The sequence below is a fragment of the Centruroides sculpturatus genome, unplaced genomic scaffold (genome assembly GCF_000671375.1).
Source record: "Centruroides sculpturatus isolate CEXI.00-Female unplaced genomic scaffold, Cexi_2.0 scaffold1476, whole genome shotgun sequence".
In the NCBI taxonomy this organism is placed as follows: Eukaryota; Metazoa; Arthropoda; class Arachnida; order Scorpiones; family Buthidae; genus Centruroides; species Centruroides sculpturatus.
In genome coordinates this window covers 16412-42137 of record NW_019385716.1, presented here as the reverse complement: position 1 = coordinate 42137, position 25726 = coordinate 16412, and the positions used below count along the sequence as shown (strand labels likewise).

Here is a 25726-nt window from a genome sequence, read left to right as displayed (position 1 = left end):
TATTGTAATCAAATGCGATAAGCTTTCATCTAATGTTATTGTATTTTTTTATGATTGATGGATGTAGAACTGAGGTTATTTAGTAAAACTAAAAAAATCTTGCCGATGTGCTTATTGTGTTTTGAATTGGACCATGGAGTAATTCTAACGAGAAGCGCCTCTACTGGTTGAATTAATATCTTGAAATTAAAATAACGAATTACGCTACGATTAACACTTACTAATATTTTCTACGATCGGTAGATTAATTAAAAATTAAATGTAAGAAAATATTATTAAGTGTTTCGTTTATGAAATGTATTAATTAACGTGTAAACTTCGCGAAGAAAGTTGCCGTCACGTGACTATTGGACACAATTTAAGTTGCTCACTTCCCGTTTTTTTTTTTCTTTCGTTTAATCGTTTTGTAGAGTAGTTTAATGCAACCGCAATCCGTCCGAAAACTCAAAAAATGTCCCGTAAAACGAATTTTTTACATATTAATTCAAAAATAGCTTAAAAACGCGAAAGAAAAGATGGAATTCAAGGACCAACGTTTTAAAAGTAACTCGTCAAACGTAAGTTTAGAAAATGAAAGTGGAGATTTAGAAAAAGACACGTGCTCTGGGGCCACGGTACGAATAGAAGATATCGAAGACGATTCGGAGAAATCCACTTTCGATCGACTCGATCTGACTTTAATCATCATATGCATCTGTAGTTATATATTCGACACCTCCACCGATATTTACGTGGCCTATCGTCATTATTACGATGGAAACGAATGGTACTGCGGCCTAACTTCAGTTTTCATAATAATTCCATTATTGACAATGACTGGATTCAGCCTAAGATGGTATTTGCTGGATACTGAACTTCCTGGTGCTCCTCAAGTTTCTCAACTGAGATGGACGTTTCGAATTATTTTTCTCCTTTTACAGCTTGGACCTATTCTCAGGTTAGTTTACTTTAGTGAAAACTCAGTATTTTCTGTAAAAATAAATTTTCTATTTTTACATTTGGCAAAATCTTTAAATAGGTTTTACCTGCATAACTTCAAATTTAATGATTTTCTTTTACTTTCAGGGGGAAAAATCATTGGAAAGTATATTTTCAGTTTTTCAATAAATATTTTCTTACAAATGTTATTTTTTGTTTGACGGTTTTTCGTTGTATTCTCTTCTGTTGTGTGTGTGTCGAATAAGAATTTCGTACGATTCTGTTTTTATCGGTACGTCGTTTAAGTCTTATTCGAAATCATTTTGTTGAAAAGGTGAGCAATTAAATTGTTAATGAATATGTAAGACTGTGTAAATATAAATCTATATATATATATATAAAGTATTCATTCCTTCGGTGTAAAGTACAAAAAGTTTGCAAAATGGCTGGTTATATCACTAAACAGAAAATTTTAAGAAAAAATTTTAATTCGGATTTATTGTGTTCTGTTATTTGTACGATGTAAAATTTAACTAAAGTATTGCCAAAAATGAGTTTTTAGTCACGTAATTAAACTGCCTGTTCGTTGAGAGATGGAATAAATAATCTACTTTAGGAATAAAACATTACTCTTAAAAGTTTTTGTAATTATAATCTGGAATTATTTACTCTAAATTTGAAACTAGCTATAAATTAAGTAGGAAAATTGTATAAACCTTAATTTTTTGTAGCTAGGTTATTTGTATGTTAGTTTAAATTCAAAATTGTGTTTTTTTAATAAGAAATTAGCCATTCAAATCCATTTTTTAATATGACATTAATCACTATCAGTATTGTGATATTAAATGATCCATTACAGAGACAATGTGTGTGTTTATATTAACTTGGATCAGTGATTTTTGGTGTTCTGTGAACTACATTCAGAGAATAATTGTTTTAATTAGTTATTGTTTAAACAAAATAGTCTGAGTAATATTATCTTCTTATCAGGTTAGACTAATAGCATAAACAATGTACTGAACTGTTTAGGCTCTTGATTGGATAAATTGATTGGTCTGGTTTTTTTTTTGTATATTATAAAAAATCAGTCAATACATATAACTAGCATTCCAGCTATAACAATATTATTGGATGATTTATTAAATGATTATTCTTGTAGTCTAATTTTGTAGAAGCTATAGCATTACCACACAAATACCCTCTGTTTACTAACATATCTGTATACTCTAACTGGTCTGAAAATTAATATGACTTTAGCACTCTTGCCTACAAAGGCCTATGTACAGAATATACAACAATGAAAAAAGGTGAAAATTATAATATAATGATATTTGATAGTTTGTCCACACATATTAAAACATTATTTAAATGTATATTTCTAATGTGTAAGAAAATAACTAAGTTTTTTTTTCCAAATTTATGCACATATGTAAAATATTTCTTTTTATAACTTTAAATGTATTTTTTGGGCAAGATGTACTGATCATTCAAATTATACAAAATTTTAAATACAGCACTGTAAAACCAGTTTTTTTTTTCCTCATGAAAATTTTAATTTTTGATCATCAACATGCTTTCAAAAGTTGTACAAATTTTAATATGATTAAATAAAAACGACTCCATTTAATGTCTTATTGAAAATGTACGTTTAATAAATGATTAATCACATTGATAATGAAACATGTAGTTTAGAAAAGATGAATGAAATTTGAAAAATGTGTGGGATTTTTTAAGAAATTACCAAAAGAATCTTAAGAACTTCAAGCTTATACAAAGTCTAAAATTGAAGTAAATGAATATTTATAAAGTACAAAAATCTATGGTTATTAAGCAATCTAATCTAGTCTAGTGATATGCAAATAGACAGCCACAACCAGTGCCGTAACTAGGCAGGTGCAACAGGTGCACCCGCACAGGGCCCACTTGGAAGGGGGGCCGAAAATGCATGTATTTGTTTTATTTTCCCAAACCTAATTAATTATGGGGCCTAAATGCAAATTCTTGCACAGGGCACAAGAATGGCTAGTTACAGCACTGTCCACAACTGCTGTAAATAATCTGGTTATAATTTGGAAATAATGATTTTGAATTACAAAATAGTGGTATGTTTTGAGATAAAGTCGAGTCTAATTTGAAACTATTTGGGCTGTAATTTGAAAAATTGTAGTCCAAATAGTTTTGGACTGTCAGGAAACGAAATTGCAATTAGGCCTATTGTAGTCCATCCATCTGTCTTTCATTAATCTTGAGAACATAGTTAGATAGATGAAAGATGAGACCAGATATGGAAATCTTAGGGGCAGGAGGCCCCGATTAACTATACAGGAACTTCTGATGCAAACCAGAAGTTCATCATTTCAGTTCAAAAATTTTTTCCCAAAAGGTGTTAGACAGATGATCAGCACAACTCTCTTGTTAAAGAAAAAGTTTGATGTATGGGGGCAAGCCATTACTAATTTGAGGTGGAGAACATATATTTTAAATTAAATAAATTAAAAATATGGTTAAAAATTGCAGCTTGGCATTGTGATGATGTCACAATAAATAATTGCTCATGATGATAATAAGTGTTTACCTTTGTAAACATTTTGTATTCATAAGTATATATCAAATGATTTGAAATGTTTAATTAATGATACATTTAAGAGAGATTTGCAAATAATAATAATAATAAATAAATAAATAAAAACTAACAAATCATTACAAAGATAACTTCTTTACCATAAAATTACAATTTTACTAATGTCTTCATTAAAATGGTTTTGTATAAAAATATTTCCTTAAGATGATAAACTTTTTTTACCTTGAATCTGAATTGATTTGATATTAAAATTAAATTTTGTGTAGTTCACTGTTAGTTAAGAAAAAAACACTGTATTAATTTAATTAAGTTAATAAACTGAATGTTTTGAATACAGAATATTGTAAATAGACCTGATTTTAAAAAATCTTAAGAATATTTTTATAAGAGGAGAATTTCAAATATTATTTTCAAACTCTAGAAAATAATTTTTGGCAATTATATTAATTTCGATAGAGAAAAGTCAATTTATTAGTTTTCTGTGGATCTTCAAACATGTATTTTGAGTACATTTGCATTATTTTGGTCAAGACTGAACCTTTTTATTTTGCACAAAATTGATTATTAACTTGTATTGTCTAGAGGAGTAGAGAAACTAAAACATAAAATTTATTGTACTTACTAATTATAATATTAGTTATCAATAATTGCAGTTTCGTTTAAGTTTCCTGTTAATATTTTTTGTTGTTAGTATAGCCTTGAATTGCACTCGTAAAATTTTCACTAGAATGAAATCATCTTAGATAATGCAGTTTGTCATACAATAAATTTTAATCATTAGTATTTTGCATATAAATTTTTACTGCATAATTTATAAATTTTATGCATTAAGTGCATTGATATATTGGTGATATTTTACGTTAGCTATTTTTTTTTTTTTTTTCAAATTATACAAATGATTAAGGCTATTTTAGCTTTAATGGTAATGTAAGTATGCATGTACACACACACATTCTTACTGTTTTTAGTCTTTTGTTCATTAATGTCTTTATATATTAAACTATAAGTAACTATAATTATATTAAATTATATTTATAATTTATATTAAATATTTACAGTACTGTACTTAATGTAATGAGATCAAATAATTACATTGATTATTTTGACATATGAAATTATGATTTTATTTTTTAATGTACAATATAATTTACATTTTGGAATTAATCAGTTGTACTGCATTTATATAATGTTAAGGAAAAATAAACATAATTTTCCAGGAAAGTCTTAAATGGCAAATTGCCAACAGTATTCATTTTATTTTAGTTTTCTTTTGATAAAATAAATTGGTGTGCCCGTGTGCTTGGATGTTTGCAGAAGTATGTTAAAGTTAAGATTTCATCCTCTCAGATAAAGAATTGAATTTGATTTTTTCCAGTTTTAAAAGAATAATCATAATACCATCTATGTATATTTTATTTATTTTATATACAGGCATACCTCGACTTACATCGTTTCGAGTTACGTCGTTCCCGATTATACGTCGTTTGTTAAAAAAGTATATGGAAAAATTAAAATCAAGTTTAAGTCATTTTATTCGACTTTACGTCTGTCCTCCACAAATATTGAAGTCGTGATATCACTAGAAAAATGTTTAAAGCACATAAAATCATATTAAAATATATACAAGTATAAACTGTATTTACAGTACATCCATTCGTAAATTTAGATTACTTTTTCTGTACTATATTAAAAAACTAAAATTTATTTGTTTGTAAGCTTAAAATAGATTTTTATTAACCATATATTATTAAAAATGCATTAATAAATAAAATACAGAACCGGGAATGGTAATTTACGGTTTAGCCTAGTGATAAGTAGATTCGGAGACAAGTAAATTCGACTTACGTCGTTTTTTGACTTACGTCGTTCTCCTGGAACCAATTACCGACGTAAGGCGAGGTATACCTGTATTAAGAAAACTATTGTAACAATGACTACATGATTGTCTGACACTTCAGTTGTCCATGCCTGAAGATGATGATGATCCATTAACCAGGTCAAAAACTTTGCTGTTTTAAAAATTCCACTGTTTAGTGAAGTATTTAGTTCACTAAACTAATGTAAATTAAAAGAAATACAAAATTTAATATACTTTTTTAACAATTGCAAGAAAGTGTGTATAAAATTAAAAGAGGAATAGTTTTAATTTTATACACACCTCCTGAAAATTTTATACATTTTCCTTTACAGGAAAATGTATAAAATTTTACATTTTCCTATAATTGCTATTGACTAATATTAAATCAGCAATTTTAGAAATCATTAAATCAGCCATTTGAAAGTTTATACAGTCAAACTTCCAAATAATAGCACTAATAGGAAAATAAAAAATTGTTGCTATTTAGAGGAGCCATTATTAGTATATAAGATTTTTTGGATTATATTTCTCTTTTTAACATAATGAATATATAAAAGGGGGTTTTTTTTAAAAAAATAGTTTTAACAAGTAGAATAAATTTTTATTGATCAATACAACAATTTAATTTTGTTTTAAAAATAATAATGTCATTTATATTCAAAAATACTTGAATGTTGCAAAAACATTTTATAAATTTTTAATTATTTACTAATACCATTAACAAATTAATTTCTTTTCAGATATATTGATGTTATTTATTATGGTTTAAAAAGTAATAATAAAGCTAAAAGTAAAAGAAATAGGGAAACTTATGCTTGGCAAATGATATATGAAGATACGGATGCCGCTTTATTAAGGTTGTTTGAATCTTTTATGGAAGCCGGTCCACAACTTATTCTTCAGTTATATATATTAGCAAAAAATACTACTACAGATGATTATGAAATGAAAACAGGTAAAATTTTTAAAGTATTTTTCAGGAAAATGAAAACTTTGATTTGATTTTTGAGTTTTTCCATTAATTATAAAATATAGTTATACATTTATTTACTAGTAATGTCAATTCTCAATATCTAGAATAATATAATAATGAATTTTCAATGATACTGGATCTTTATTCATTATCAATAATTAAGTAGTGAGAAATAAAAGTAAAATAAAAGTACTATTTTAACAATGCAAGAATGGCAATTTACTGACACAAATTTATAAAATTTTTTAAAAATTAGTATTACTATTCATTCATTGTTTAAACAATGTTTACTCAAAGTATAATTTAAAGGCTACAATAATTTTGGTTAAATTTAAAAAATGGACTTTTGTGATCGATTAAAAATATATACAGTAACAAAAAAAGAACTTTATATTAACATAATGCATTTCTTTTTAAAAATCAATTTTTCAAAAAAATATTTCCTCAAAAAATTGATGAAAACTTCATGGATATCTAATCATTAAACTACTATATTAATCTGTCACAAAATGATTAAAACCATTGTGTATCATGATACTAAATAAACAAATAAAACTTGCTTGACATGTGAAATTTTAACATTTCTATTGCTTCGAAAAAAATTGAAATAGGACAGAATGCTCTACAGAAAGACTTCACAAATGTAGTCGTATGTACTCACATGTTGAATGATTTGGAATCATAACATAAGTTATGATTTTTTAAAACAGTTTTAATTTGACCTCATTGTTCAATTTTGGCCTGATACTCTTTACTCTGTTAAGGTCCTTAAACTAGAATCTCCAACTAATTGATCTTTACTAGATTTTAAAGTATTAGAATTAGTTGTATCACTTATCTGCAAAAGTTGATAAGCAATCATTTCTGAATAAAAATAAAATAGATCGGGAACAACAAATAGATAATAATTTTAAACTGGTCTATAATTGTATCGTATTTCCATCCAATTTAATACTTTTGAGCAGTCTATGATGCACCTGTTTCAAAATTATAAATGATGAGACACCTTGATCAAAATTAGTTATTCAAAATAATCATATTTTTCAAATATAAGTATGTACCATGAATTTTGTTCATCTTGTTTCTGCTAAATAACTAGGGAAAACCGTTGGAAAAGAATTGAAAAGCAGAATAAAATATCTTTAAGTTAAAGTAATAAATTAAGAATATCTAAAGTGAACTTAGTGACTAAATAAGACTTTCATTATGTAATTGATTCTTGATAGGAATAAATGCATAAAATTCTTAATTATCATCTATAGTGAGTTTTCGTACAGGTGGTGGATGATACATTATATTGCAAGATTCTGATCTCTATTTTTGTAGTCTTTTCATTTTGTGTACTTTTTTGATGATTATGTGAATTGTAGTCATATTTATATAATTACCAAATTTCAAACTAAGATACAAAATATATAAACAGTTACAGATATTCATATATAATTTCTGTCTATTATATAAACTTTTTCTATTTTTTTTTCTATTAGTAAAAATAAAATGCTAGCATAAATATTCAAGATAATGTGTGTTCTTCCTGTCATTTTAATTAAAATATTTAGTTTATTATACATGTAAGCATATAGAAAATATCTTCTGTTCTGATGTAGCATTCAAAAATTTTAATTGTGAAGACTAATTCATGATTGATAGCACTTCCATCATTAAAAACTAATTTTTTATATTTTTTTAGTAAGAATTAGTGTAATTTGTATTTTTAAAATTTTTATTCATTGCTTTTCAGAAATTAGTTTTACAAAAGAATGAAAATTTTAATAATAAAAATTGCAAAACCAATTTGAAAAAGTTTTTAAATTTTTTTTATATTAAAAACTCTATTCCACCATAAAACTAAATTAAATAATTTCAATTTTTAAATCTCCAATAATCTTAGTTTATTTTCAATTTGAAATTTCATTAGTACATTTTTTTTCTCCCTACATGTAAGGTATTTATTGTAGTTTTAATTTTGTTGTAAATTAAATTATAAATTATGATAAATTAGTAAAAATAATTTTAAATTTTGTTACAAATTTAATTTGTTAACAGAATTAAAAGACATGTTTTGAAAATTTAAGATTTCAATACTAAATATTCATAACATACAGTAGATATAAAATACGGTTTATCTTGAAAAGCTAACTTTGGGAATCTTTTGGGAATCACTTTGCATCTGACAGTAATACAGGTATACCTCGTCTTACGTCAGTAATTGGTTCCAGGAAAACGACTTAAGCCGAAAAACGACGCAAGTCGAATTTACTTGTCTCCAAATCTACTTGTCACTAGGCTAAACCGTAAATTACCATTCCCGGTTCTGTATTTTATCTATTAATGCATTTTTAATAATATATGGTTAATAAAAATCTATTTTAAGCTAACAAACAAATAAATTTTAGTTTTTTAATATAGTACAGAAAAAAAGTAATCTGAATTCACGAATGCATGTACTGTAAATACAGTACATACTTGTAAATGTATATATTTTAATATGATTTTATGTGCTTTAAACGCTTTTCTAGTGATATTACGACTTCAATATTTGTGGCGGACAGACGTAAAGTCGAATAAAATGACTTAAACTTGCTTTTTATTTTTCCATATACTTTTTTGACAAACGACATATAATCGGGAACGACGTAACTCGAAACGACGTAAGTCGAGGTATACCTGTATAATTTTTAGGAAAATTGGTGAAATAAAAAAATTCAGTGACTTTTGCAACTTTGGATAGCACAGTGCTTTTTGTATAAGTACCTGCAATGAAGTTTGTAAGAAAAGTGATTACGACCTTGCTGCAGCAATTGTGTTTGTGTATTAGTAAATAAATATGTTCGTTGTCTTTATTTTCTTTGTATTCAGTATACTGGTTTGAACAAAATGGTTATGCGGCCCATGCTTGTCATTCTCTCAGTTATGTGGCCACTGTAAAAATAAGTTTGATGACCACTGTTCTATATGATTAGAACAGTGTTTTTGCTATCTCGAAGACTTCCTCTTCTGTAACATCGAGCACTCTTCTAGGTTGCTATTGCAAATCTTGGAATTAGCATGTCTGGCCACATATTCTTCTTTCTTTGTATTTGATGGTGCCACCTACATCCAGACTAGAGGTATCTCTAAGGGCAACCCCCTTTCTAGGATCCTGTGTGAACTGGTCTTAAGTAAAATTGATGGTTTTAAAGATCTTAAATGTATAACATTCATTTATATGCTAGATATATCAATGATGATTTGATGTTTTGGAGAAGATGCCCTGATATTTGAGAATTTATCTGCAACATAAACATCAACCTGTACAGCCTCACCTTAAACCTGGAACAATTGTTTAAGGCATACTTCCTAGATGTTTTCTTCTCTTTTGAAAGAGATGCAGTTAAAACCAATATTTTTAGAAAACCCAGCTGCAATCTGCTCTTTTCCTGGGCCTCCCACAATCCTTTCCACTATAAATTGTCAGTGTTTAGGGCTCTGATTAGAAGGCCCTACATCATTATGAAGATGTCTGCAATAGGATGCAAGAATTTAAGTACATCAGAAAACATGCTGAATATTTTGGCTTTAAATCTAGCATCATCCAGACTGTTATAAGTTCCACTTGAAACCAAAAGTCGACATAAACCACTCTTCAAGGACTGATTTATACTCTAATGAGTATGCTAGGCCCCTCCACAATGTCTACAGTGAGACCAGTAATGCCAGTGGCAGAAGGATCTTATACAAAAGGAATCCTATTTATAAGCCACTACTAAGTGATAAAGACCTCCCAACCCGTCAACATTCTGGGAGTACAGTGGGTGATCAGTTAACGAACAATTCACACTGTGAATAAATCAGACAATGAACACTTTCACAATATACTTTTATGTTCGGACAAGCAATGCTGCATTTAAGATTTGTAAAACTATTTTAATGTCATCTATACATGGTTTATAAAACAGGACTTTCACAGTTGTATACGTAACCTTTTGCAATAGTTAATTTCTGTTCTCTGAATTTTTGTAAGTGCTTTTCTGAACTTTTTATTTAAAAAAAATGATATTATTATGGGGTCTGAAAAGAGTAGTGTGTCAAGAACTGTGTTCACTATAGAAACTAAGGAAGAGATAATAGCTAAGGTAGAGAGTGGGTATATGATGTCTGATATTGTAGGCAGATGATTTCAACAGGTCTACAGTGGATAAATTTTAGCTAAGAAAGATATAATCAAAAAGACTTGAGCTGATAAAGGAGTAATGAAAACCGCATCTGAGAAACAAAGATGCGCCATCCATGAAAAAAAATGGAGAGATTGCTTTTAGTTTGTTATTACGTGTAAATAAAGTATAGTAATAAAATAAAGTATGTAAGAAAGTATATAACTTTTTTTTTTTTTTTTTTTGAGTCTCCAGAACAAAATCAAATTCCCACAAAAATCTATGGTAAATCGATAATTGGTTAATGAACAATTTTGATAGCAAACATAGCCTTGTTACAGATTATGTTCGTTAACTGATCACCCATTGTATATGCTATTCCTCTCAAAGATGAGAGGGTTGCAAATGATCTTCATTATATTGGGCCACTTTAAGATCTTTGGATGCTAGACTGAAGGAGCATAAGTACTGGTATAACATATGAAAGTCTGAACCAGTCACAGCTCTTGCTGCCTATGCTCATTTGTACTCTAGCATGTTGCCAGCAAATATCAACAAAATTATCAGAAGCATTAGAAATAGACATGGCCTATGTTACTCGGATGCTCTATACATTTACAAATGTGTGACAGGGTTGGGGCATTTCATCAGTTATAATGATATTAAGGTCATCTCTTGCATAGAGAACCTGCTTTGAGTTCTCTATTCTAGTTATGCCATATGTCTCCATGTATCTTCAGGATGCTTGCCATATATATTTACTTATTTTTGTATATATTTGTTTTATTATTTATGGCATATATTGTATTTTTATTTGTTTTTTTATTTTTCATTTATCCACACATTTAATTTAAGTAGATAATTTTTTATTTATATTATTTATGTTTTGAAGATTATCCATTATATTCTATTTATGTTGAATTTAATTTTATGTTCTACCTGAAGAAGGTCTTTAAAAGTGACAAATTTTTTTTAACAAACTAATAATTGTTTACCATTTTGTAATGCTACAATCCCCTGGTAAGTATTACCGTGTTTCCCCGAAAATAAGACATCCACAGAAAATAAGACCTAGCACAGATTTTGCTGAATTGCGAAATATAAGACCTCCCCCTGAAAGTAAGACCTAGCAAAGTCTTTTTTTAGTCGTAATGGTCATCGACAGATGGTTGAAAGTGGCCGTTGGGTTTTTGAAAGTACAGCCACTGATTGGTCAGCAGACAATTACGCCACACGGCATGATTTGCATAAGACTATGGCTTGGGAATCACAGATTTGCATAACATTACGGCTGGTGATGGCTAATTGGTCGGCCGGGAACACGCCACATGACGTTTGCATAGTGCTACGGTTCAATAAGCACTAATTGGTCATCGAGTCCGATTTTGATGCTATAAAAAGGCGACAGTTTGACACACCGGATATACGTCACTCTCGTCTAAGTTCGACTTGGGAATTTTTTTGTTCAATAATAAATGTGAATTCTTCTTCCTGGAAAAAAAAAGACATTCCCTGAAAATAAGACCTAGTGCATTTTTCAGAGCAAAAATTAATATAAGACACTGTCTTATTTTCGGGGAAACGCGGTATATTCTGTTTTCATATTTGTACTAAACTTTTTAAATTTATAATAAATTCTTTTGTGACTAATTCTAATAATACTTTTATCTTGAAGTTAGCATAGTTTCTTTCACTATAAGAATCTATTGTCCATTTTAAATTTTTAAATCTTGTATGTTTATGCATGACTATTCATGCAGATGCATTACGATGCACTGATGCAAATGAGCTTGGACCATAGCTTTTTATTTTAACTCAAGGATTTCATAATCTATTGTTAGATTAATCAAGTTGATGAGTAAGGGTTGCTTTACTTTTCATAATTACAGTCAATGGCTCAGTCTTACATTACAAAATTCTCAATTTAAACATTGATGAATATGGCCGTAAGCATAACACTGAGGTTATGTGTGAAAAACATAATGTAAAATTGGTGTTCAACCTGGCTACCATGTTGTAAACAATATTTTATTCTGTTGGATCTTGAATGTAAAATTATATATTTTTTTTCCACACAAAACAATTAGGTGAATGTTTATTAGAAAGGAGGAAAAAATAATTAATTTTGACAATTATTAATGTTATTAAAGTTAATTTTTTTAATATATGAAATTTAAATATATAATATTTTTTTAGTATGTAATATTTTAATCTGTTATTGAATGTACTTCCAAACATTTTTTTAAATCTTGATAGAAATTATTTTAAATTTATTAAGTGTTATAGATATATTAATAAGTAAATTATATCTAAAATTTTATAAATTTTTACAGTTGTAGTTCAAATTCTTTCGATATTTGCATCGCTGACATCTGTTTCGTGGGCTCTTGCCGTATATCAAAGAGCTTTGCGGATGTCTCTTCCAGATAAGTTCAATATGAGTTGGAAAGGAACCACCATTCATATGTTTTGGCATTATTTCATCATTGCTTCTCGGGTCCTTACCCTTGCATTGTTTGCTTCGTATTCTCCACTTATCATGTCAATTGTTTGTGCAACTCATTGGTGTATTATGACTGCTTGGATTATAACTATGAAAACAAATTTTTGTGATACCAGGTAAACTATTTTATATTATATTAATCATAATTAAATACATAAATATTTGAACAATAACAAATAATTGTGTAGTTCTGTTTGAGCTGTTTATATAGTTTGTACACAAACATTTAAATATAATAAAGTGAATTACACTTCATGCCTACATTTAACTATGTAAAATAAATAATCTTAAGTTACTGTTTGCAACTATTTAGAGCATAAAAAGTGCTTGCTAGTACTTTCAGTAGCACAAAGCTACCATCTTCAGGCAAATATCGAATACAAATATTTTTCAAACTATTAGCTTTTGAACAAACTTATGAAAATAAGTGGTGCACGTGGATGGAATACAGAAATTGAATTTAAAATAAAAGATGTTCTAAAGTGTGAAAAGCATTGTGGATGTTATTATATCCCCAAATATATTAAATAAGCAATTGAGTGAACAGTATGAACATGCAATAAAAGAGAAATTTGAATTATAAATTAAATTGCTTGAATAAAGTTATCCACAATTGTGGAATTTCAAGGGTTGGTATGTTGCACGGTGTTATGGTGGCAATGTATAGGTTCTCCCATATGAGCAATTCTTTACAATTGTTGCACCATTTCAGTAATTTGGTTTGGTCCAGAGAAGAAAATAATCTTGGTCAAGTACCTTTTTAGCTAATTCAGTTGATTGTCTATTGTTTCTAATGTCCTCCCGATGTTCTAGGATGCAAGAGCTTAGCCCAATGTTCTAGGATGCGAGAGCTTAGCATTCCAGCTGTAGCCCCTATGTAGCTTGTTTCCTCTCCTGAGAGTGCATGTTTTAATGGATTTGATACATACCAGATTTTCATTCAATTTAAGAATATCTCTGTTGTTGCACAATAGTCTTCTTAGTGTTGGTTGTGGGGTTACAGGTAATATAAAACCATTCTTTCTAAGCAGATGTGCTATTTTTAGTGAGATTGGGCCTAAATACGGTATTGGAGGATGTGTTATTTTTAGTTTCTCTTTGTTACTAAGAAAGGACTGTGGAAACAAGTTTTCTTTGACACGATTTTGGAGAAAGTGAAACTTAGAGAATAACCTGCATTTTGCATTGCTTTGTGATAAGTTGCAATTCCTTATTGACCAGTGCTTGGATGGAAGGGAGTAGGCAGCTCTCCGAATGAGAGATGATATAGCAGAATTCACAAAGTATGAAGGTTGGAAGGCTGCAGTGGGAGTAATATGCAGTGCTTTGTTGTTTCTATGATGTAAGATCAGTGATCTGTTATCTGTAGATCCAAGAAGGAGATACTGGTGTTTTGTTCTCTTATGTAGTGAAATTGATCGCAGGATAAACAGAAGCTAACATTTGAATAAATTGATCTAATTCAGATGTTGAGCCATTCCATGCAAGCAGTATGTCATCAACATAGTGTAAATATACAATAGGAAAACGGATGGCCAAAAGGACATTGAAAATACGATGTTCTATGTTCCTCATGATGAGTTCTGCCAAGATTGGCGATAGTGGGTAACCCATAGGTACTCCCTGGGTTTGTATATTTTGCCATTTTGATAAGAAAGAGAGCCTTGTGCAAGTGTATAACATATGATGTTGTGGAACCAGAATTAAGCAGCAGAGTATTTGCAAGCATGACGGCTTCGAAATGAGGCACTGATGGATACAAAGAAATTACATCAACTTTGTACAATCGGTATGAGTTAGTGGGGAGGTTTTTTAATTTTGCTAAAATACTTAATTTAGCATATATTGAGGATGTAGTAACAAAGTCTGAATGTGGAACCAAAGCTGTAATTTGTTTAACTTGTGCAGTTTCTAAATAATATGTAGGGTGGGAGCACTTGTTGACTAAAGGTCTTAAAGGCCAATTGGGTTTATTCATCTTTGCCTCAAAGAATAATCTGGGGTGTGAAACGTTGGTTGGTGTATTGAGAGGACCTGTTAAGGAGGTTACAATCCCTGGAAGTGTTATAACTTTGTGTCTTTCTTAATACTGTTGTGGTTGGATCCTGTTTTAGTGTGATTGATTTAGATTGATCAAGGAAATTGTTGGTTCTTGTTAGGAAATCTTTTTTTTTCATAATACAAATCTTTTGTCTTTATCTGCTACTAGTAGATTTAACTGATTGGATCCAAGAAATGTCTTTACTGTCCGAGCAATCTTCATATTCAATTTCTTGGTTATTGTAGACAACTCTAAATAGGGTTGTAACTCTGGACAGCAGCTGTTCTTTATGGCCGCCATGGTGGGAGGAATGAGTTGTGAGTAATTAAGCCTAGGAATGGGTATGTGTTTTGGCCTCTGTGTTAATGTTTGATGAATATTTTCTGGTACCTTTATACTTGTGACGTTGTAGTACAGAACTCCATAGTTCTGGTGTTTTCGGCAAGATGTTTTTCGTAACCAATTGAATTTTTTTGTTCAGTTTCTTCCTGATTTCACGTGCCTTTTTGTTTGCTGTGTTTCTTATTTTATTCAGTTGTTGGTATAGCATTGTTGCTTCACATTATTTATCAAAGACAAGATGGACCAGATACAACTTTTTTCTTCTGCTATGGCTTTGCATTTGCTTTTAATTAATTTTGCTAAAAGCTTTCCAATCAAGGCAACAGGGTTTACACTTCTGTAAGAAATGAGTTGTACTTAAGAGTGATGGTGTGGTGAGTGTATGCCTGTCTGGTTAGGGCATGGAAGACGGGCATACACTCATCACACCAATAGGTATGATGCTATACTTGAGCTACAACGTTGGTAGAACATGGCTACAGAAGAGACCTGGTATGTGGTTTATCCCATGCCTATGCCAACCAATTTGCTGCACACAACAGTCCCAACACCTAGTCTGCTTCTAACAGAAATGAACAACACACCACAGGCTCCAGGCACACTGCAGTACTGTTCACTCAACATTTGAAGTCCTTATACAAATAGATTGCAGGCCATAGTGGTACAGAAATCACATACAGGAGATCTGGTACAATATACAAGTTGCTACACAATGCAAAAGATAAAATGGATCAAACCAGAGCCCCAGGAACGTACTCTGTATCTCTAAGAGATGATAGATTCTGAAGGGACTTAGTCTATGTTGGCTCAACCATACAATCAATACATAAAAGGGTAGTGAACATCAATACGACCTTGCGAACAACAGGCATACCACCGCCTTGTTCATGCCACCCATTCGGAAGTACGTGTGGACCTCCAGAACACCAAGTTAATCAGGCACGTCTTTCAAACAGATCATATTCATAGCCTGATTTCACGTGCCTTTTTGTTTGCTGTGTTTCTTATTTTATTCAGTTGTTGGTATAGCATTGTTGCTTCACATTATTTATCAAAGACAAGATGGACCAGATACAACTTTTTTCTTCTGCTATGGCTTTGCATTTGCTTTTAATTAATTTTGCTAAAAGCTTTCCAATCAAGGCAACAGGGTTTACACTTCTGTAAGAAATGAGTTGTACTTAAGAGTGATGGTGTGGTGAGTGTATGCCTGTCTGGTTAGGGCATGGAAGACGGGCATACACTCATCACACCAAGGCATTGGAAATATATAAAGCCAGCCTAACTGGCAATTGTATTAACTTTAAGGACTGCAATACGGTGGTGCATATGCATGGAAGTACTGTACATGTATAAAGAGTTGAGCAAAGTTAACCCATTATAATTTCATCTTATAACAATATATACGGCTTAAATTGGTATGGATCACATGATCAATTTTTATGGTTTTAGTCAAACAACCATATAAATTTGCCTTGTGTGATGAGATACAGTCGACCCCCCCATAACACTGTTTATTATTCCGTTTTATATGAATTACATGTTGTACGAGTCATTTAGATTTTACAAATACGTGAGCTGTTCACAGCCCTGCACATGTATTTGTAAAATCTAAGTGACTCGTACAACATAGAATTCATATAAAACGGAATAATCAACAGTGTTTATAGGGGGTTGACTGTATTCGAAATTTTATAAAAGTGATTTTCAAACATCATCGTTCTGACGTTCGACATTGGAAATTCGGTTTTGTTAAAAATCCTGAGGTAGGCCTTGGTGAAGGCCATAAATGTTCGAGTTTTCGTTGAAGTGCTGTTACTGGATAAAAGGTTTCGTTTGTATTTAATAAATTACCCCAGTAATTTGTGAAGAATATAGTTACAAAAGTTAGTCTTACAGAAAAAAATGCTGTTGTAACCATCATTCAATGAATATAGAATGCCTTTTCTTATATTTTGTGGCATCATAATGTGTTCATAAGACTTTTGCAAACAATTTTGTTGGTCCAGTATTGATTTTAATGTGCATCTGAAAAGTGAAGATTGTCAAAAGCTTATTTACATATTTTGAATTTCACTTTATTTACTAAATGTAGACATAAAATTAAACTTTAAAACAGTTTTTAAAAAAATTTGAAACAAGTTTAAATTTAGAATGAAATTTTTGAGTGAATTCAATTTTTAGTTGCAATATAATAGATTTTTAAAAGAATTCTCTCTCAAGATTATTCATTAATTGAAATTAAGTATACATTTAAGCTTAGACTTTTATTCAAAATGAAAAATAGGTTTAATAATAATTTAATATTTGTTGTACTTTACCTATTAAAAAAATATATATATATATTGTTTTGTAGATGTGAGGAATTAGCATATAATGCTGTTTTGGGAGTGCTGTTCATCTTTTGTTACTTCAATCCTAAAGATTCACCAACTCGACACAGATATCTATTTTATTACGTGTTTATCTTTGCAGAAAATACTATATTAATGACAATTTGGTTTAATTACACACAGAAGACTTGGTTTCACTTTCCTGCCATGATTATTCAGTTTTTAAGTTTTGTAATTGGAATAATTTTTATGGTAAGTACTTTTTTCAGAGTAAACTTTTTAAATAATTTGTAATATATATTTTTTTCATAATTTAAAAATGACACCTGATTATCATATTTTTCAGTATGAATATGAAAGAATGCATTACTTTATGCTAATCTCATGATATTTTTGTACAGTGGAATATGAATTTGTTAGAAGTACTGTGATTTTATAAACTTTCATTCTAGTATATTTTCCTTCTAAACATAAATTCTAGAATGATTCAAATTATATTCAATAAATCATGTATATTTAAAATTATACTCTGTACACATTAAACTCTGAAACTGTTAATAGTATCAGTTTGCTATGATTTTTGATGATCTTGATTGTGCTTGGAATATTGTTTTTATTTTTTTTTTAAAGACAACTTTGGAAAAAACTTAATTATTTCCAATGTTTAAAAAAAATCATTAATTAAGAACATGAATGTAGACTATTCAAATGGCATTTTCACATGTCCTTTTTCATATCCAGAAGTCATTTACAATATTGAAGACTGAATGGAAAAAATGAAAATTTTAATGTCTTATGAAATGTCATTTGCAAATTACTGGAACACAGTTGCTAACATTTATGCAAATTTTTAAATAATTCCCATAAGTGAACCAAGAATGCATCTAAGAGATCTAACCTTTTATTTGACGTACCATCTCAGTATATTATGTAAAAGACTAAACATGTCTACTGGTGATTGTATAATAATGTAAAAATAAATATATATTATATATTTTGGCGGCCAGTAGCCAAAAAGAAAAGGTCAGTTGCCAAAAGTGTAATGTCTGGAACACAAAGTTAATAAATGGTGGTTCCTATTTTTTTGGAAAGGACTTCGTATTCAAAAGAATTAAAAATATATTTCATTTTAAAATCCAGGACCAAATCTAGTATAATAATTAGGGGAGACTATCAGCTGTTTGACGTGATGATTAACTTTTTTTTTTTGTCTTATAGGGGGTATAGTTAATTTCTTAATATAATTTGTTTTTTTTATTGTTTGGATAGTTTTCCCCACAATGTGTGTTGATATTTTGTTTAAAATATTATTTCTTAGTATTGGTTTTGTATAATTTGTATTTTATTTATGTATATTCTGCTTTTTTGTTCTTGGTATTAATTCATGAATTGTAATATTACTGTAGTTTGTGTTGTATATCTAATGATTATGTTGTATGTATTCCCCACATCATGGGTTTTCCCAGTATGTCTAAATAAATAAAAATAAAATAGTATAATAATTTTTACAAAATTAACTGATCATCAGTGGACACTTCAGTCTCTTACATAATTTACTAAGGTCATAACCTCAAATAAAATGTTAGATTGTCTTTTTTAGATTTTCTGGTATGAAAAAACAAGTGACGATACCATTGGATAGTCTAAGCTCATGTTTTTAATGAAGTTAATTATTTCTTCTTCCCTCTTGTCAATTCCTATTTTCATTTACAATGTACTGTTAAATACTTTGAATTTATCAAAAAATACAAAGGGAAATATAGTCTTTAAAAAAACTAACTTAGATTTAAGAACTCAATACTTCGGTTATCATAGATAATAAATACCAGCAATTTATTAATTACTGTATTTTGTAAATATAAATGACTAAAAGTAGGTGGTTAACAAACCCATAACCTTTTTTGTTTACTATGCAGTTACATTGCCAGTTATGCTTTCTATATCTTCATCTGATATTTGTCTCCAGACTATTAATTTATTTAAAAGATATGACCCTGTACAGTCATATCTTTTTAATTTTATGGTCATATTAATTATAATAAATAATTGGAAATAGGTGATTGTCTGTGTATATAGAATAATCTATTTTTAATTATTAAATGTAATTAATATATTATTAAATTTAATACAAGATGCAGCTTAATTGCCTACCTTTAGTCAAAATTACATATCTTTGAATTAATTAGCTATATTATAGCTTGAATAAAAATCTGGTAGTATCATATGATTACCTATAAAGCTAAACCAAATATATAATAGTAATGATTTTTAAATGTAAATGCTATGTTATAATAGAATTAGAAATATTAGTGTTATAATCTTATACATTAATTTTGAGAGAGCGTTTTATTAAATTTAACAAAAATTGAATAACACATTCTTTATATTACAATAAATTACGATGATGTTTTATTCAATTTTTACATTAAAAAAATGTGGAGGTTTAAAAATTGAAAAAAGTTGAATACGAGAAAAATATTTTTAGTTTGTACAATGTGATTGTAAAATTCCTCTGAGGTGGGCAAGGAAATGAGAGGAACTTCTAGGAATGAAGTAAATCACTGGCAGACCATGCATCAAAAGAATTAAAGTAGATTATGACATCACTACTCTATCATGCCACTTGGGCATGGAGGGACGTATGATTGCACTGTGTAACATTAAATCCATTTTTAATTTTAAATGTTATTGCATTTTGTGTAGTAACAGATTACTTTTTTAGTTATTAGAACTTTTGGTAAAAATGTTTAAAATATTTTTATAAAAGTATTGATGATTTTTCAAAAATTATCAATAATTGTATGCATTTTTAATTGAGTGTTATTTATGGAGATAATTTCTTGCTTATCAGGACATTACTATTTTAAATTTTTATAATAGCTTTTACATTAATTCAAACTATTATAAATAATATCAATAATGTAATAATTGTTTCTAAAATTTGAAGTAAAAAATTTAACTAATTATAACAGTGAAATAATGGTTGAATTTTTCTTCAAAAATATCCTTATTACAAAGTCTTCAGTTTTATTTATTGATAAAAGGTGGGTCAAACTCCAGGCGGGCTTTTGAAATCTTTTATTGATCACTTTTTACTATAATTGGAGCATGAAGACTATTGTTGAAAGCTTCAAACATTCTGATGACAAATCCTAATGCTTATTTTGAGAACATTTTAAATTCTAGTTTTCTTTGAAACATCATTGAATCCAAAAAGCATTGTGCTTCACATATCTATTTTAGCAGATCATACTTAAAAATGTAGATCTGCATTAACAGATTAAAAATAAATATTTTATAAATTTTTTTTATATTTTAAGGATTGAGTTTAAAATATTTCAAGAGAACAAATATTTAGTCCTGCTTTAAATTAAAATTAATATCTTACTTGTTACTCAATATGTATTTATATAATTATTTTCATTACAGATTGTTTATTATCTTCTTTTTCATCCTACGGGAAACATTCATTGGTATGGAACCTGGTTCATATTTAGTTATTATCCAAAGAACTCTCAAGAAAATCAAGTCAATAATACATTATCGATACAATTCATTCCAAAAGAGGATGCTACGAATGAGAGAAAAGACGAAGCGATGAAGATAGATTCGTTGAAATTGTAACTTTTTAATATGTAATATGGGTTGTAGTCTAGTCATTTTCTAAAATTGATTGTATAAATTTCTTAAAAGATATTTTAATACATCCTTGAATGGAAAAATGTTGAATTTTTTATATATATATATAGAATTTAGATTATATTTATTAAATGGATATATATTACTCAGTTATATAAATCAGATATTAAAAAATATAATTTAAAATCATATTTTATTATCTTTTAGATGCATTGCCTAGTGAAGTGGCTTTAATATGGCTGGATTAGCAAGTCAATGACTGCTCGTTTCGTTCAAAGCGGGCTAAGTCATTGGCTTGCTGGTCTGGCCATATCAAAGCCACTTCACCAGGCAACGCATCATCCTTCATTAGTATAATTCTGCTAAATTTTATCTTGTTAGTTTATTTATATATATAATTTTATTGTAGAATTAATTCAAGTTTTATTCTTAAGATATTTTTGGTTCATATTTCGAAACCGTGTTGTATCTTTATATTAGTTTTTCAAAACCACAATGCCAAGTGTTGATTATTACGCTGCATTGTGGTTTTGGAAAACTAATATTTTTGGTTCGTTTACATTAAGAATCCATCTGCTAATCCATTTAAAAGTCAAACTTTAAAAACATATTAGATTTAAATGGTGCAGACTGTTTTAAAGGAATCAATACAAAACTGTGTTTTTCAGAATTATTTTAGCATCTTGATAGTCATTAACAACATTACATACTAGTGATTTGAGAAATTTATACACGAACATTGTTGAAGTTCATTTTTAAAATGGTAAGTTTTATGTGAAATGCACTAAACAGTTCACAAAGCTAATTTTACATCGTAATTAATTGAAACGACTTGTTAAATGTGTGGATGATGATAAGAATTTGAACTTGTTTTTATTTATAAATTGGATAAATAGTGCATGCTTTTTCTATTATCGGGTAAAAATTTTGATATTGTAATGATAAAGAAGCAAAACATTCGGAGCTTGAATTAGAAAATGATCATTAACTTTAAGCTCCAAACATTTGCTGTGTAATAATTAAGTTTGGACTTTAACACTAAAAATAGATTTGTCAGCTCAAATAATTCTTTGATTTTTCAGCCACTAATAAAAACTGTTTTATATTATTTAGAAAGGAAGATTTTTAGAACGATGACTATGTATGATTAAAAGTCTCTTTTAATATCATATGGACCGTTTATTTTGAAAGTGGTGTAAGTCCATTTTTTCTTCTTTCGAGATATTTAAACATTTGCATTTTAGTTGAATCAAAAATATAAATAAAGTGTACTAAGTTTGACAATGTTTCTATGACTTTAGAAATATGTAAGTTGATTGCATAAAGACTTCTATGTGAATTTAACTAAACTAATATATTCTTTCTGGGCCATAAATGGACTTACACCACTTTCATAATTACTGAACTGTAAAATTCATTAAATTTCTATTATGTAAAACTCAATGTCACTTGAAACACATTGCGTTTTATTCTGATTTTGTTCACATATAATAACAAGAAATAAAATAGTATTGTTTATTCTGAACATTAAAAATATTTACTTATTGTTAAACTATTTTATGATAAATTTATCATTATTATGAGCTTACCATTAGACACTGCTTTTCATTTAGATTCATTACATGGATTTTTTTCCATTCCATCAAATTGTACGTTTGTTGGTAATATTTATAGTTTTACTCCTCTGTTGTAAGGGGCTGTCTTTAAATGATGTCCACACTGAAAGGGGGAGGGGGTTAAGACAAGTCGGACAAGGGGGATTGAGTATTAGTGTACATCCATTTATTTCTTTAAATTTATACAATAGGCATTTTATTATATTTATTTCAAAGTTTCTTGTATGTTTCATTTTTACTTATGGTATCATCATTCATAAAGTGATGAAGGTTTTAACAGGGATAGTTATGTTGGACATCCATAGAGGGAAAGAGGTTACAAAAACTTGGACAAACTGGAACAAGAGGGGGAAGTAAAAATTTCGAGAAAAATGCACATGTTATTTAAGGATAGCCCAAGTGCTTAGACTGTAGAAAATGGACTTACACCAATTTCAAAATAAACGGTCCATATGATACAGGATTGTGACCAGGGCCATAACTAGATTAGTTATATTTTATTCTATTTTAAGATTTTCCAGTTATTTCAAAATTAATTTTAAAACTTTGTTCTTTCATTTAGATTATTTTTCTTGAAAATAATAATATTAACTTTATAAATATCTTTTAAAAAAAGTGTTAAGGAAGAACAAGTAGCTAAAATTGGAACTTTTAGTGTAATTTCAATTGATTTCTTTAAAATAGTACTGTTAGATTTTAAATAGCACTGGCTGACTGATAACTTCTGTAAATTAAAAGCATACTTAAATATAACTTTAATTTCTCTAAATGATATTGTATACTGATATACACTATTTGATAAATGTAATTATATATAAATTTTTAATATATTAAAAACCTAGTTTATATTTCTGTCGAAATAACTAGTTGCATTCAGTTTAGAATTGACCAGGAGGGATAGAAGATAGTAATTTTTTAATTACTGGCATTCTCCAATTTGATAAGTTGAGAAAAAGTACATTTTTTTTTCCCTGTTCAAATTAGTTTGTATTTACAGTTTTACAGTGTTTGTTGTTTTAACTTGGTAGTAACAACAAATTTTATCGGAAAAGAAAGTACAAGCCCCACTTCTAAAGTTTAACTTTATAAAGTCCGACTTTACGAACGCGTCCAAAATCAAACGAGTTAAACGAGAATGACGTCATCGTTATTCTTATTTTGTTAGATTTTTCGAATGATTCATTTAGAACTAAATGCCTGTTTCTAAAATCGAAGATACAAATGTTGCTAGTACAGCCTTATCCGAAATATTTTTCTTAGATTGCTTCAGGTGGACAGTTATTTCAATCATTTCATCTTTTAATTCACAATTTAAACACTCGAGTAGATTTAGAAACATTGATATCGTCGGGTGCCATTTTATTAACGAAGTAAACTAACTCTTTCCTTTGTGAACTTCGTTAGAGTTTCGTTTGAAACGTCATCATCGCAGAGCATGCGCACTGAGCGAGACTACTACTATTCGAATGATTCATTACTAATGCGTTTAACTCGTTTGACTTTACAGACGTACCCTTTATTTGTTTACAAAGTTAATTGAAATAACACTTCTGTTTATATTCTCGAGTAATTTCTGATGCCGTGGCATCCATCTCTACTGAGATACTTGTACTAATCTAGCTTAAGTTTGCTGGCCAATTGCCAATGCAACAGTTGTGTAATATTGCCGCGAATAAGAGATACATAACATTTAATTTTCTTGCTGTTTGTTCATTTCCATCAAATATTTCTTCTCAATCTGCAATAGTGAACATATCGATCTAATAATGGTTTGGACAGACTTGCCAGTTAGGTATTAAAACAACCGTATCGGTGATAACATATACTTTCATGAATTTATCTAATGATAAAATCGAATATTTACTCATTATACTCATTTATATGCATATTTGTCTTTATTATTTTACGGCTGTGCATTTACAATTTTAAACAAAACTTTATACAATTATATCTCGGCGAAGACCTTGTATATCCGTACAAATTGTTAACCGGGACGTGCATCGTCAAAGCAATTTTAGAGGGGGTCAATCAATTTATATGTAGAGGTCACCGAAAACACGGAATTAAAATTTAGATGTAGGGGATGTAAAAATACTCTTCTCTGTGTTTTTGAAATTTTTAAGTCCCGATGTTAATTGAAAGTTTATTCTAATAATAGCATTGTTAATAGAGGAAACATAGCATCTACAACTTAAGCCTGTGTTTTTTTCGACCCGTTTTCTAACGGAGCACCCCATTGGTGATTTTTTTCTTGCGGCACCCCTTTGTCGACAAACGTTGCCCTCTTGTACTTAACCTGCCACAGCTGACGTGCGTAAACTACACCCTGGCCCTAGGCCAAGCTTTAGTAAGGCTCCCCGTCCCACCCTAAATTCATATTGCTCTAGAGCCCTAGGCTCTAGCATGCCGGACACAATGGTTAATCGATCACTGCATGCAGGTGTTATTTTGCAGCACCCCAGTCGAAAACCATCTGCTTTAGTGTTTGCGCATCATTACGCAAATCATATCAACAAACGTATTTATGTCTCCAGATATTTGGAATAATAAAATATCAAATAATTATTTTTAAATTAAAACAATTTTTAACTCTATACACTTAAACACTTAACAAAATTTTGTAATTTAATGTGTGATGCAAAGATATATATTATATATAATCGTTTGAAAATGTTATAAAATTTCAAAATGAAAATTATACAAATATATTTTTATAGAAAATTAATTTAGAAATGAACAGCATTTTTGACATAGAAATAGTAATTCAAACCAAAGCAAAATGATTCAGA

At 29.0% G+C, this 25726-nt stretch overlaps 1 protein-coding gene across 1 annotated transcript; it reads left to right on the top strand.

Moving 5' to 3' along the window:
• The first annotated feature begins 345 nt into the window (after window positions 1–345).
• LOC111641482 (XK-related protein 4-like) lies at window positions 346–22608 on the top strand. Its single transcript, XM_023387656.1, has 5 exons — window positions 346–937; window positions 6098–6312; window positions 12797–13082; window positions 17706–17934; window positions 21112–22608. The coding sequence occupies exons 1-5, from the start codon at window positions 516–518 to the stop codon at window positions 21304–21306; spliced, it is 1347 nt and encodes a 448-aa protein (XP_023243424.1). The 5' UTR covers window positions 346–515; the 3' UTR covers window positions 21307–22608.
• Window positions 22609–25726: the final 3118 nt, after the last annotated feature.

Coding starts and splice junctions, on each gene's coding strand:
- LOC111641482 (XM_023387656.1), top strand. CDS start 516: ATGGAATTCAAGGACCAACGTTTTAAAAGTAACTCGTCAAACGTAAGT. Junction 6,313..12,796: donor TGATTATGAAATGAAAACAG/GTAAAATTTTTA, acceptor AAATTTTTACAG/TTGTAGTTCAAATTCTTTCG. Junction 13,083..17,705: donor ACAAATTTTTGTGATACCAG/GTAAACTATTTT, acceptor ATTGTTTTGTAG/ATGTGAGGAATTAGCATATA.